The following is a 12,642-nucleotide window of genomic DNA, read 5'->3' as shown; positions in this document are numbered from 1 at the left end:
AATATGGAGAAGAAAAATGTAAATCCTACAGTGCATCATATTTCTGGGATTAGTAAAATTTACTTATTAATGGGCCCTGTATTTATTATGGGGTAGAAGGCTTTTATAAGGCTAGTATTAATGTATTCATGGGAACAAGGAAGAAAATTGAAAATTTTGAGTATCATAAAGATAAAAATAAAACTGTGACTGAATAAGAAGAGAGCTACATTTATGATGTTTCTATCATTCAACTTATTAACACAAGGCTCAGAACCTAGTAAGGACAAATGTTATTTCCAAAACAATATCCATGAGAGATCCCACAGAGCTGAACCCAAGGACACAGGATCCATCCCTAGGTGTAACATGGACACAATATGTCACAATGCTGCCACTTTAGGAACTCTTACATATAACTACCATCCTCCTGGTGAAAACTACAGATAGTAAACAGGTACTCAAAATTACTTGCAAGGATAATACAACGATAAACTTGGGGCAAATGAAACGGCAGAAAAAGAAATTGCTCCTGAACACAGTAAAATCTTACCCTAATAGGTTTGAGTGCTTGAGCATCTGGAAGAAATTTCAGCAATGTTGAGGCAGCCAGTAGCAGAAAAGAGCGATTGATTGAGTCTCCTCCATCCAGCCCTGACAGAGATAACTTATAAAGACCATTGCAAGATTCATGACGGACTGCTGTCTAAATGAAAAAGTTCCAAAGATAGTCTGAGTTAGTATTAAAAAGTTAATCTTAAGGTTAATATGTTGGCAGAAATAACATGTTAGATGGCTTCTTTAGTAAGATGTTTTAAAACACAATGTCCTGATCACATACTCATGCATCTAAATAATACATGATCAAATGAAGTACCCCAAAGTATATGGTAATATGTAAAAACATTTCAGAAATTCCCAATATGGTCATAAAAACAAACCAAGTAAATACAAGAACAGACAAATACAAAAAGGATTGAGAAAAGGATATTCATAATAATTTATTAACATGATTAAGTAACAGGAAAAATATTGGGTTGGCCAAAAAGTTCATCTGGGTTTTTCTGTAAGATGTTATGGAAAAACCTGAACAAACTTTTTGGCCAACCCAGTATTTTCAAAACTAGAAGCAACTTGGAAAGTACTTAACCCAGAACATTTTACAGATTTCAGAATCTTGTCCAAGTGTCACAATAGTTACCTGGGACAGAGCCAGAACAAGAACACATATGCATTCAATACAAAGCTAATAATATTAGAAAATGTTCTCTAAAAAAGATGTGAATATTGCGGCTACGTGTATTAGTGTGTTTATACTATTTCATTTAGGAATATGGTGTGAGTAACATCAAGATACGATTGGTGAAAATTATATTGACTTCAGTGTCAACACTGAAATCAAAAGGAAACATATGTCTCTCTTGCATCTAAGGATACACTCAAATAGAAAAAGTAAAAGAAACTTCTCTAAAACGTAAATTACAAAAAAAAAAAAAAAAAAAAAAAATGCTGAAATCCTTCTCAACCCTCATGAAAAAAAAAACAATTTAAAAAACCCAAAACAAAAGAATCACTCTGTTAACAATTACTGCAGAAAGACAAATATGAATGCTACAGAATATTTAATGTTCACACTTATGTGTACATAGTTCAAAACACTCTAGATCTTAAAGGATTATTAAGTGCCTTCCAGGCAACAGGATATATTTATGGAATCATGTTCATTTGCTTCCATTAGCTCTTTTATCATCGACACTAATAGTAAGAAAAAATATGAATAGTACTAATCTTCAATCTTTAGCTTACCTCAGGAATAAGGAGAGTCAATTTCTTTAGCCAATCTTGTAAATGATCACTGTCAGCAAGGCTAGATTTCACTAAAGAACAGCAATGAGCCCAGCTCACCAAGAGCCACATTGAATAATGTGAAACTACAGAAAAATTGGAAAAAAAAAATTACTATAAAGGCTTGTGCATAATGAAAACAAAATGTTCATTATTAAAGATATTATATATAGATGTAACCAGTCATCCAAATCTTTATTAAAAATTAACTCTGTGGAACCCTTACCTTCATGTCTAGACCTGTGATCAGACTGAGCTTTCAAAACTCTGCAAAGTAAAAACACACCACCACCAGTAATTAAATTCAGCAACGAACTAAAAATAACTCAATTTCTTACTACATATCCTTTAACTTTCCCTGCCCCCCAAAAGATTAGATTTTATGAAAGCTGTTAATTTATTTTCCTATGGTCTTCATTTTTAATTTAAAGAATCACTGGCAAAATCTTATTATAGCAAACATTAAATGAGTGTTTCAATTTAATAAACAAAATGTGAGTGAATCCCATATTGACTTAAGTGAACTCTCAAAAAGTGCTTAAAGATTTGGCTAGTAAAGTGGTGTGGCTTACAAAGAGAAATGTTATAATGGTTTAGAGTCTAAACTTCAGACTCCTAAAAAAAAAAAAACAACACCCTTATGGAGTAGTCCTTGGCCTCCTGGAGTTTACAGCCTATCAGGGGAGATAAGATGAATATAAAACAAAAAAGTCAGGACATAAATATATTCTAGGAGCTAGCTGAGTTAAACAGTCAGCACATACTATTAGAAATGTGAATTTAATGTTAATCCATGGCATATGAAATATTCTTTCTGGCTCTAAATGTTATAGCGTCTATAACGACATCATATTCTACTCTAATAGAAAGATACGACTCACAAAAAGAAAAAAAACATACAATGACATACAATGCCCTTCCTTTTGTATTGTTAATGTCAATTTTCATTAGGAATGGTTAAAAGCAAATTACTGAAAAGTAGAGAAAAATAGCTAATTAATTAATTCTATATTACTTCACCTCTATTTTTTTCCCCTTGATACTTTTAGTAACTTCAATGGAAAATGTATTACCTCAATTTAAAGAAAACTAAACATTAAAAATGTTCATTTTAATAAAACCAGCATATAGGGATTTAGTATTCACCTTACAAATAAACTGTTAAAAAAAAAAAAGCACTGATCTCTAGATACCTACTTTGTTATAATTAACAAAACACCTATGAAAATCTGAAAGAGCAAAACTCACCTGTATTATTGATTTAAAGTAAAAGGTACTAAAAAGTTAAAACTTATAAATCTAGTATTTGGCCATATTTCATGTTTAACTTTTATCATATTGGTTTAATATATTTAACTTTACCAAGAGCAACCTCCCAATCTACCTTTTAAATATGTAGCATTAGAAGATTTTGATAACAGGCAAAAAGTTCATTTTAGCTATCTTAATTGATACAAACCTCCCAGCACCATATAAACTGAAGGTGGAGGCTTATGAAAAGACAATGGTGCAGGAACAGGAGTCATAAAAACACAAAGATTGGGGTTCGGGGGTAGGGGGCCCTCACATTACAAAGACTGTAATGAGATCTTTAAGAACGGACTGGTAGAACAGAAATAAGAACTGTTGCAGTGAACCAGCTTGAATAGCAGCAGCTGGTATCAAACTCACGTATTTTTCATTGTGTGAGGTTAAGAGTCAAGTGAACATTTCTTAGTTCTAAAGAAATAAAAGCAGACCAAAGCAGTCACTGAACTGCCTTGTTAATCAATATATTGTGGCGTGTGGGATAGTGAGGTATATAGAACGTGTGTTATAACAGGGGTCCCCAATCCCCGTTCTGTGGACCCATACCAGTCCGCAGCCTGTTAGGAACCAGGCCGCACAACAGGAGGTGAGCAGAGAGCGAGCAAAGCTTCATGTGGGGCTCCCCACTGCTCACATTACCACCTAACCACCCCCCACAAACACACCAGTCTGCAGAAAAATTGTCGTCCATGAAAACGTTCCCTGGTGCCAAAAAGGTTGGGGACTGCTGTGTTAGAGGACAAGGAGGAAGAGTTAAGAATTATTTAACTGGAGAGTCACTGGCACTTGGCGTATAAAATGTATTTTATCATACAAACCAAGGTCATGTTATAGCACTTTCTTTGTTTCCCCACATTATCCATTCATAAGTTTTATAAATAATGAGGTAAAGTGCCTGGCACTGATAATATAATGGTGAGCAAAAAAACGTCCAGTGGGGTAAAGGAGATGTTGATCGAGTTATGAATGTGAATTCAACTGAGACAGACACTAAAGAAAGATACATTAAACAAGAAATAATCTTAAAATAATCATGCTACTTATATGCAACCATTGCTTACGAAGGTGATTTTTAAAAGCATCTAAAAACATAACTATTAGCCATAAATAACGTTAAGCACTTTGAAGTGTGTTTATATTAGCTTTGTAAATCATTTAACAATGGCAAACTTCAGCCCAACATAAACACCTACAGAATACAGGACTTGGAAATTAATTTCTACACACTTTAACATAATTTATGTGATTATTTGAGGCATACAGAGTCAGGTCCTCATGTATTAGCAATTACCATTTATACATTATTAAAATTTTGAACATTAAAAAAAAGTCTCCAACGTAGCCCAAATAAATGAAATCATATTACATGTTTAAACTATATTCTTATACACATATTTCCAGCTTTATCTATTGAGGGCCTAGAAGTAAGGAAACACTAGGAGCAATGATACTATATTTTGTAGGTTCCCCACCAAAAGGAACTAGGGCTTAAAGAAATGCTGATTCCACAACTAAGGCAGGGAAACTGAAAGCGCGGAAGATCTTAAAATGACAGGGGGGAAGAAAAAAGTACTCCTCCCCTCCACCCAAATAATGGGGACATAGCCAAAGGACACATGAACAAACATGAAGATTCCAACTAAGGTATAATTTGAGCAAAGTGAATAGTAAGAGTAATGAATTATACTGAATGAAAAAATCCAAATTGATACTAACTAAATAAAAGGAAGAGAAACCTCTTCGTCACCACAGAATGTCAACTAATAAACATAAAATGAATGGTAAGAGTTAGAAAATCACTAGTTTGCAAACATTATACTAATATTTAATTCAGGCAAGAATCATCTCTGAATGCTAAAAGTAAATGAATAAGTTTTATGAGAAGCAGGAAATTTAAACAGTTGCAAATTATCTTCCCATAGGTTACTTTTAATTAGAAAAGTCAGAAACTTCATTGTAGAGAAACCTGGAGGAAACCAGATTAACTGATCAAAATTAATATTGCTAATAATAGGACAAACTGATATCACCGGGATGTACTGGGAAAGATACGTTACTTATGGAGTATTCCTGCTAAAATGTATAGTCTGAATCTGATTGTGAGGAACAATCAGGAAAACCTAAATTAAAAGGCTTTATAAAAGAATTGGCTTATGATACTCAGAAATGTCTGTATCATGAAAGAAAGGCTAAGAAAGTAAAGAAAAGAAAAAAGAAAGTAAAGTAAGAAAGTTAAAGGAAATGGAAGAAATATGACTACCAAATGCAGTACGTGATCCTGGATTAGGAAAAAAATTGCTATAAAAATATTAATGGGACAATTTGAGTATGGACTATATGTTAGATAATATATCAATGTTAAATTTTCTAAATTTGAGTATCTTACTATAGTTGTTAGGAAATTGTCCTTGGACTTAGGAGATACACATCAAACTATTTATCAGTAAGTGATCATAATGTCTGAACTCTTACAAGATTCAGGATATGTAAATAAATGTGTGCTTGGGGACACCCACAGAAAATGCATGCTCATAATCATTCGATTAAAAACTGGCAAAATGTTGATAACAATATGCAAATCTACATGAATGATATGAGAGTTCACTAAAACACCCTAACAATTTTTCTGTTAGGTTTCAAAATTTTTTCAAATTAAAATTTTAAAACACTGTATTCTTACTCTAAATACATACAATCATAAATTATGTAAAAACTTCATACCTAGGAGCCAGATTATCATACGTATAAGCAACAGACATAAGTCGCTGAATCAAACTGGATCCTTGGACAAGAACAAGAAATACCTTTAAAATAAAAACATTAAAAAAAAATCTATAAATACACTAAAACACAAAACTGCGTTTTAAACCAGACTCCAAATTACTTTGATTTTTATTTATAAAAGGATAAGGAATATTCTAAAAATGGTTATTGGAAAATACTGTAGAAATATTAAATATTAGAAAACCAGATTTTTATAAAGAAACCTCAGAATAGCAACTTTAAAAAGAAAATATTAAAAATTTAGAAATACACAGGCAAATCCTTTCTATTTGATCCACAGATTATCTGCATGTCACCCAACAGAGTGAGAAAAATATTATGTATTACACACGTCAGTGGTTTTTTTGGGCGGTAGATGAAGTAATCTTTTTCAGTTTTGAAATTTAAAAAATGTCAAGCAGTAGCAGATTCCTCAACCACCCTGAAATAAACATAGAAAAGCTATATAATATACCATAGATACCAAGCATGGATTCCAGATTAAAAACCTTGAGGTTCAACATTTAGTTTGCTAACTTTCAAGCTGTATGACTCTAATAAATACTGAATTTCTAGGTTCTAGTTCTTCATCTATATAGTGGATAAAAATATTTGCTAACTTAATAAAGAATTACTGAATCCCTTCTGCAGGTCAGAACCCATTCTGGGCACTAATTTTATAAAAGCACTGTTCCCATCCTGGGGAAGTTAGTCCAGTGCAGCAGAAAACATAGAAAGCACTGTAACACAAGTATATGCAATGTGCCAAATGAATAACAGAAGGGAGCAGCAACTAAACCTGTGCCTGGCAAAATAAGAAGAGTTTTAAGAAAAGCTATATTTAGGCTGGAATTGGAAGTTCAATTTGGATTCTGAACCTTCTAAAAGGCTATTAAACGAGAACAAACGAAATAATGCATGATAGTAAATTATTAAAAGAATTAGTGTTCTTCCTTACTATTGGATGACTTTGTCTCCAGAATTAGGGTTAAAAAAAATTTCCCCCCTGAATAGCTTAGATTTACCTTCTAAGCTCTAATTAAATATTATGATAAACAAATGAAAAAATACATATTGTATGCTCTTTTTCTAAACTATAAAAATGTAACATTGGCATACGCATAAGAAAGAATATGCAAATAAAAAGATAAACACATAGAGCTATTAATGGTAGTGACCTATATGACTTTGGGGAAGGTTCACTTGTATATTCTTTTTTTTTTGGCCACGCCACAGCTTGCGGGACCTTAGCTCCCTGACCAGGGATCAAACCTGGGTCCTCAGCAAAGAAAGCGCAGAGTCCTGACCACTGGACGGCCAAAGAATTCCCTCACTTGTACATTCTAAATTGTTTTCAGTAATTATGTACTTGCATAAATTTGTTTAAAAAAAAACTAGCCAATTATTTTTAAATGCCATATATGAGTATGTGTATTTTATTTCTCTATCAGTAACAACTCATTACTCTGGTGTTTCTGGAGCAGGTATGAGGTAAGCTGCTGTTCTCAAATGGTTACAAAATGAAGAAGAGATTAAGTAAAAGCTCATCTTCATCTCTCCCCAGTTCCCAGTTCACTAATAGAGACACTAGAAGGGCAAATATTTGATCACATGAACAACAGAATCCACAGCCAAAAAGAATTCTAATTTTATTGCCGGATGCACTGGTTATTGTGCCATTTTCGTTTGGCTCTAAACCTACCATACTATGTATTGACACTTACTCTGCGACACTAGGGCTGGTACATGATAAACTAAATTCCTCCTCTGCCAGCTGGCTTTCTATTAGGTTTGTCAACGTGGGATACTAGAGAGATTACTTCCTTGCTTTTTCTTTCTTTCTTTTTTGTTTGTTTGTTTCGGCCGCACCATGCGGCTCATGGGATCTTAGTCCCTGACCAGGGAATGAACCAGGCCCTTGGCAGTGAAAGCGTGGAGCCCTAACCACTGGACCGCCAGGGAATTTCCCCTGCTTTTTCTGTTAACATTGTTCCGTAAGTATTTTAACCAGAAGAGGCAAGTGATTTCAGAAGCAGTAACAGAACCACTTCCTCACAGGCCTAAACTCCAGTTCAACAGGATCCCTCCTATAAGCTTCTCATTCCTGATAACCACAACCTTCTACATATATTCCTCAAACCCTAGGGGTGGTGAATGGTTACTTGCCCGCGTTACCTCAACATTCCATTTTTCATTTTTAGCCCTCCAACACATATGTGTAAAACCAGTTCTCAATTTTAAATTTACTCTGTTGAAATACCTAGTGTGGTTTGTTTTCCTGAATGGACCCTGATACACTCAGTATAAGAATTACTGAGACCAACTAATGAACTCAATCCTACAGTTAGATAACATTAAAATGGCACAAAATTAATTCACTCCTGCATTTTGGATGATGAACTGAAAAGTATTACTGCTTCGTAATTTCTACTGCTTTAAAATTAAGGCATTGCTTCTGCTGTTAGATCATACTGTGGTAATCTAGGGTAGCATTTCATAGACATTAGAGTATTCATATTGTAAAAACAAAAGTATACAAGCTCTTTTAGAAGACAAATAAAATTTATTACTACATGGTGACTTTTGTACTTTACCTCTGTTAATCTTGGTATATGAAGACCCTTGGCATGATCACCAGCAGCCTTTCTCGATTTGCCAGGCCATGTTCTTTTCCTATGGCTTTCTGCTATACCAGACCAGGCAAAGACATCATGATAAGCTAAATCCAAATCGGATGGATCTACTGCAAACTGGCATATTAACTTCAGCAAGCAAGCAAGACAGTCTAGCTGCCACTGTGGATAAGAAGAAAATATCATTTCCCTATTTTCATTAATTTAATATGGCTACTATACAACTTGAAATTAAGGCCTAGAAAATAAAAATAATTATAGGTGGTACTTAATCCATGTGGTAAAGAAATTTTGCTGCTCATGTATTATGGTTAGTAACAATCCAATCTTACAAAAATAAAGACACTAGATAACTAGAATGTATATTTAATGAAATAGAAATGACACTTGCATTTCTATCATGAAAGAATCATACAAATATATATAATAGAGATATACAGGATTTTAAAAAATATTGCTTGCAATGTACTACAATTTAAAAAATTTTTTAAATGCTAATATTTATCTAAAAAATTAGCATTGAGAGCAAAAATACTGGAAGTTGTCTCTCCACCTAAGTGGCATATACTCTGCTATTTGGGAGTGAAAGCAATTCTCAATAATTCTAGAAAGTTATTCAACTGAAAAATTTGTACTTTATATATGTATATTTAAAATAAAACAAGCATTTCATCAGTAAAATACTGTTTAGTATGAAAGGTAAAATTTCTGATTTAAAGCTCTACTCCTTCAAATAAATTAATAAGAATATCACCTATGTATGAGAGCTTCAGAGCTTTCTCTTCAATGGTCCTTGTTCTCCTCTTTTCCTAATACCACTACTAAGTGTTATAACTATACCAATATGCCAAGAAACATAGCAATACTATATAATTGATTTTCAAGAAAAGTACCAGGAAATTTCAGTGAGAAAAAAAGTCTTTTCAACAAGCAGTGCTAGAAAAATTGGATAGCCATATGGAAAAAAAAAACCCTCAACCTCACTCTACATATACAAAAGTTAGCTCAAAATATAACACAGACCTAAATGTAAAAGATAACTATAAAACTTACAGAAGAACAAACAGGAGAAAATCTCTGTGACCTTGGAAAAATGATTTCTTAGCTTGGATATAAATTTTGTTAAAATTTAAAACTTCTTTGCTTAAAAGACACTGTAAATATAAAGAAAAAGCAAGCTACAGATTGAATGCAAATATTCCTAATACATATACCTGACCAAAAAACTTGTCCAAACTGATTAAGGAAAAAAGTCTTATAGCTCTTTACTAAGAAAAAACAAAACAGGGGGCTTCCCTGGTGGCACAGTGGTTAAGAATCCGCCTGCCAATGCAGGGGACACGGTTCGAGTCCTGGTCTGAGAAGATCCCACATGCCACAGAGCAACTAAGCCCATGTGCCACAACTACTGAGCCCATGTGCACAACTACTGAAGCCCACGCACCTAGAGCCCATGCTCCGCAACAAGAGAAGCCACCACAATGAGAAGCCCATGCACCGCAACGAACAGTAGACCCCACTTGCCACAACTAGAGAAAGCCCATGCACAGCAACGAAGACCCAACGCAGCCAAAAATAAAATAAATAAAAAGAAAACAAAAAACAAAGAACAAAAGCAAACCCCAAACAAAGCAAAACAAAAACCCCCAGGACATAAAGAGACACTTCACAAAAGAAGATTTAAAAAATGATAAATATGAAACTTATGGAATACAATGAAAGCAATGCTAATGGGGAAATTTATAAATGTAAATGTTTACATTAAAAAAAAGAAAAATTGTTATCAACAATCTTAACTTTATAGCTTAATGAACTAGAAAAGGAAGACAAACTAAACCTAAAGCTGGTTGTAGAAAGAAGTATATAATAAAGATCAGAGCAGAGTTAAATAAAACAGGGAATACAAAAACCTAGAGAAAAATCAGTGAAAATCAAAGCTGGTTGTTCGAAAAGAACAAAATTGACAAACCTTTAGCTAGAAGGACTAAGAAAAAATAAAAGTCAAATTAGTAAAATCAGAAATGAAAGTGAGAACATTTCAACTAATTCTAGAGAGATAAAAAGCATTGTAAGAGAGTACTATGAACAACTGTTGTATGTCCCAAAACTGGATACCTTACATGAAATAAACAAATTCCTAGAAACACAAAACTTACCAAGACTCAATCACAAAGAAATAGAAAATCTGAACAGACTTATAATTAGTGAGGAGATTGAATCAGTTATCAAAAATCTCCCAAAAAAGAAAAGTTCTGGGCCTGACAGCTTCACTAGTAAATTCTAACAAACGTTTAAAGAAGAACTAATACCAACGATCCTCAAACTCTTCCAAAAAACTGAAGTGGGAACTTCCTAACTCATTCCATGAAGTGAGCATTAACCCTGATACCAAAGCCAGACAAAAGACACTGTCCTCAACAAAATATTAGCAAACAGAGTTCAGCAACATATTAAAAGGATTATACACCATGACCAAGTGGGATTTATTCTTAGAATGCAAGGATGGTTCCACATAGCAATGATCAATGTAAATACTCCAGATTAACAAAATGAAGGAAAAGACTACATCATCTCAATTAATGCAGAAAAAGCATCTGAAAAAATTCAACACACTTTGATGTTAAAAACACTCAACAAAATAGGAACAGAAGGAAACTACCACAACGTAATAAAAGCTATATATGAAAAACTCATAGTGAAAATCATACTCAATGGTGAAAGACTGAAAGCTTTTCCTCTAAGATCAGGAACAAGGCAAGGACACCTGCTTTCACCACTTCTATTCAACACAGTAGTGGAAGTTTTGGCCTAAGCAATACACAAGAAAAATAAAAGCCATCAAAATTGGAAAGGAAGAAGTAAATTTATCTGTTTGTTTTAATGTAGAAAACCCTGAAGACTCCATATAAAGGCTCTTAAAACTAGTAAATGATTTCAGCAAAGTAGAAGGATACAAAGTCAACATGCAGAATTCAGTTGCATTTCTATACGTGAACAATGAACAATATGAAAGAGAAATTACAAAAACAATTCCATTTACAATAGCATCAAAAAGAATAAAATACTTAGGAATGAACTTAACCAAGGAGCTGAAAGACTTCTATAATGAAAGCTACAAAAAACTGCTCAAAGAAATTAAAGACAAATAAATGGAAACACATCCCATGTTCACGGACTGGAAGACTTATTAAAATATCAATATTACCCAAAGTGACCTACAGATTCAATGCAATCCCTAACAAAATCCTAATGATGTTTTTGGCAGAAACAGAAAAATCCATTCTAAAATTCACAAGGAATCTCAAGGGACTCCAAACAGACAAACAATCTTAAAAGAAAAGAACAAAACTGGAAGACTCACATTTTCTGATTTCAAAACTTACTACAAAGCTACAGTAATCAATACAGTGTAGTACTGGCATAAAGATAGACAAAAAAATAAAAGGAATGGAATAGAGAGCCTGAAAATAAACCCTCACGAATATGTTCAAATGATTTTTGAAGAGTACCAAGACCATTCACTGTGGGGAAAGGAGTCTTTTCAAGAAAATATGCTGGGAAACCTGGATCTCCACATGCAAAAGAATGAAGTTGAACCCTTACCTAACACCATATACAACAATTAACTCAAAATGAATGAAGGATCTAAATATAAGACCTAAAACAATAAAACTCTTGGAAGAAAACACAGAACAAAAGTGCCATGACACTGTATTTGGCAATGATTTAGGTAACAAAAGAAAAAATAGACAAATTGGACTTCATGAAAATCTTGAAATTTTGTTCATCTTGTAAGAGTATCCACAGTACCCTATAATATATTGAGAGATACATTATAAATATGGGATCTCAGCTGACTTGAAAGCCATCAGTGTCTCAAGCAAGCTGGGCATCTCAAGCGTTGCCAGGCTACAATGTGTCCCATATAGCAGTAAATTTTTCTTAATACTTCATAAAAGTGTCCACAATTTTAAAGGAAACAAAGAGAGAACATCTTTAGCATGTGACTACCTGTAAACTTTATTCAAAGCTAAACTTAGAGCAGTTTATAAACAAAAGTCCTACAAACGACACACAACTACTCATTAAAGATTTTAAATTCTCCCACTTTGCC

At 33.4% G+C, this 12,642-nt stretch overlaps 1 protein-coding gene across 5 annotated transcripts in view; it reads right to left on the bottom strand.

Annotated features, from left to right (window-relative positions):
- USP34 (ubiquitin specific peptidase 34) overlaps nt 1-12,642 on the bottom strand; it is a 238,339-nt gene that overhangs the window by 71,173 nt on the left and 154,524 nt on the right. For all 5 annotated transcript variants that reach the window (XM_059079238.2, XM_059079242.2, XM_067007549.1 and 2 more), the window contains 5 exons: nt 8,490-8,690; nt 5,854-5,936; nt 2,051-2,091; nt 1,786-1,910; nt 533-685 (listed from right to left, as the gene is read on the bottom strand). In XM_059079238.2, the coding sequence (XP_058935221.1) occupies nt 533-685; nt 1,786-1,910; nt 2,051-2,091; nt 5,854-5,936; nt 8,490-8,690 (603 nt within the window). The remainder of the gene's footprint in view (nt 1-532; nt 686-1,785; nt 1,911-2,050; nt 2,092-5,853; nt 5,937-8,489; nt 8,691-12,642) is intronic.

Source organism: Kogia breviceps, chromosome 11, assembly GCF_026419965.1.
Source record: "Kogia breviceps isolate mKogBre1 chromosome 11, mKogBre1 haplotype 1, whole genome shotgun sequence".
NCBI classification, from domain to species: domain Eukaryota; kingdom Metazoa; phylum Chordata; class Mammalia; order Artiodactyla; family Physeteridae; genus Kogia; species Kogia breviceps.
The sequence above is the reverse complement of the archived record's forward strand: the minus strand, read 5'-3'. Positions and strand labels throughout refer to the sequence as shown.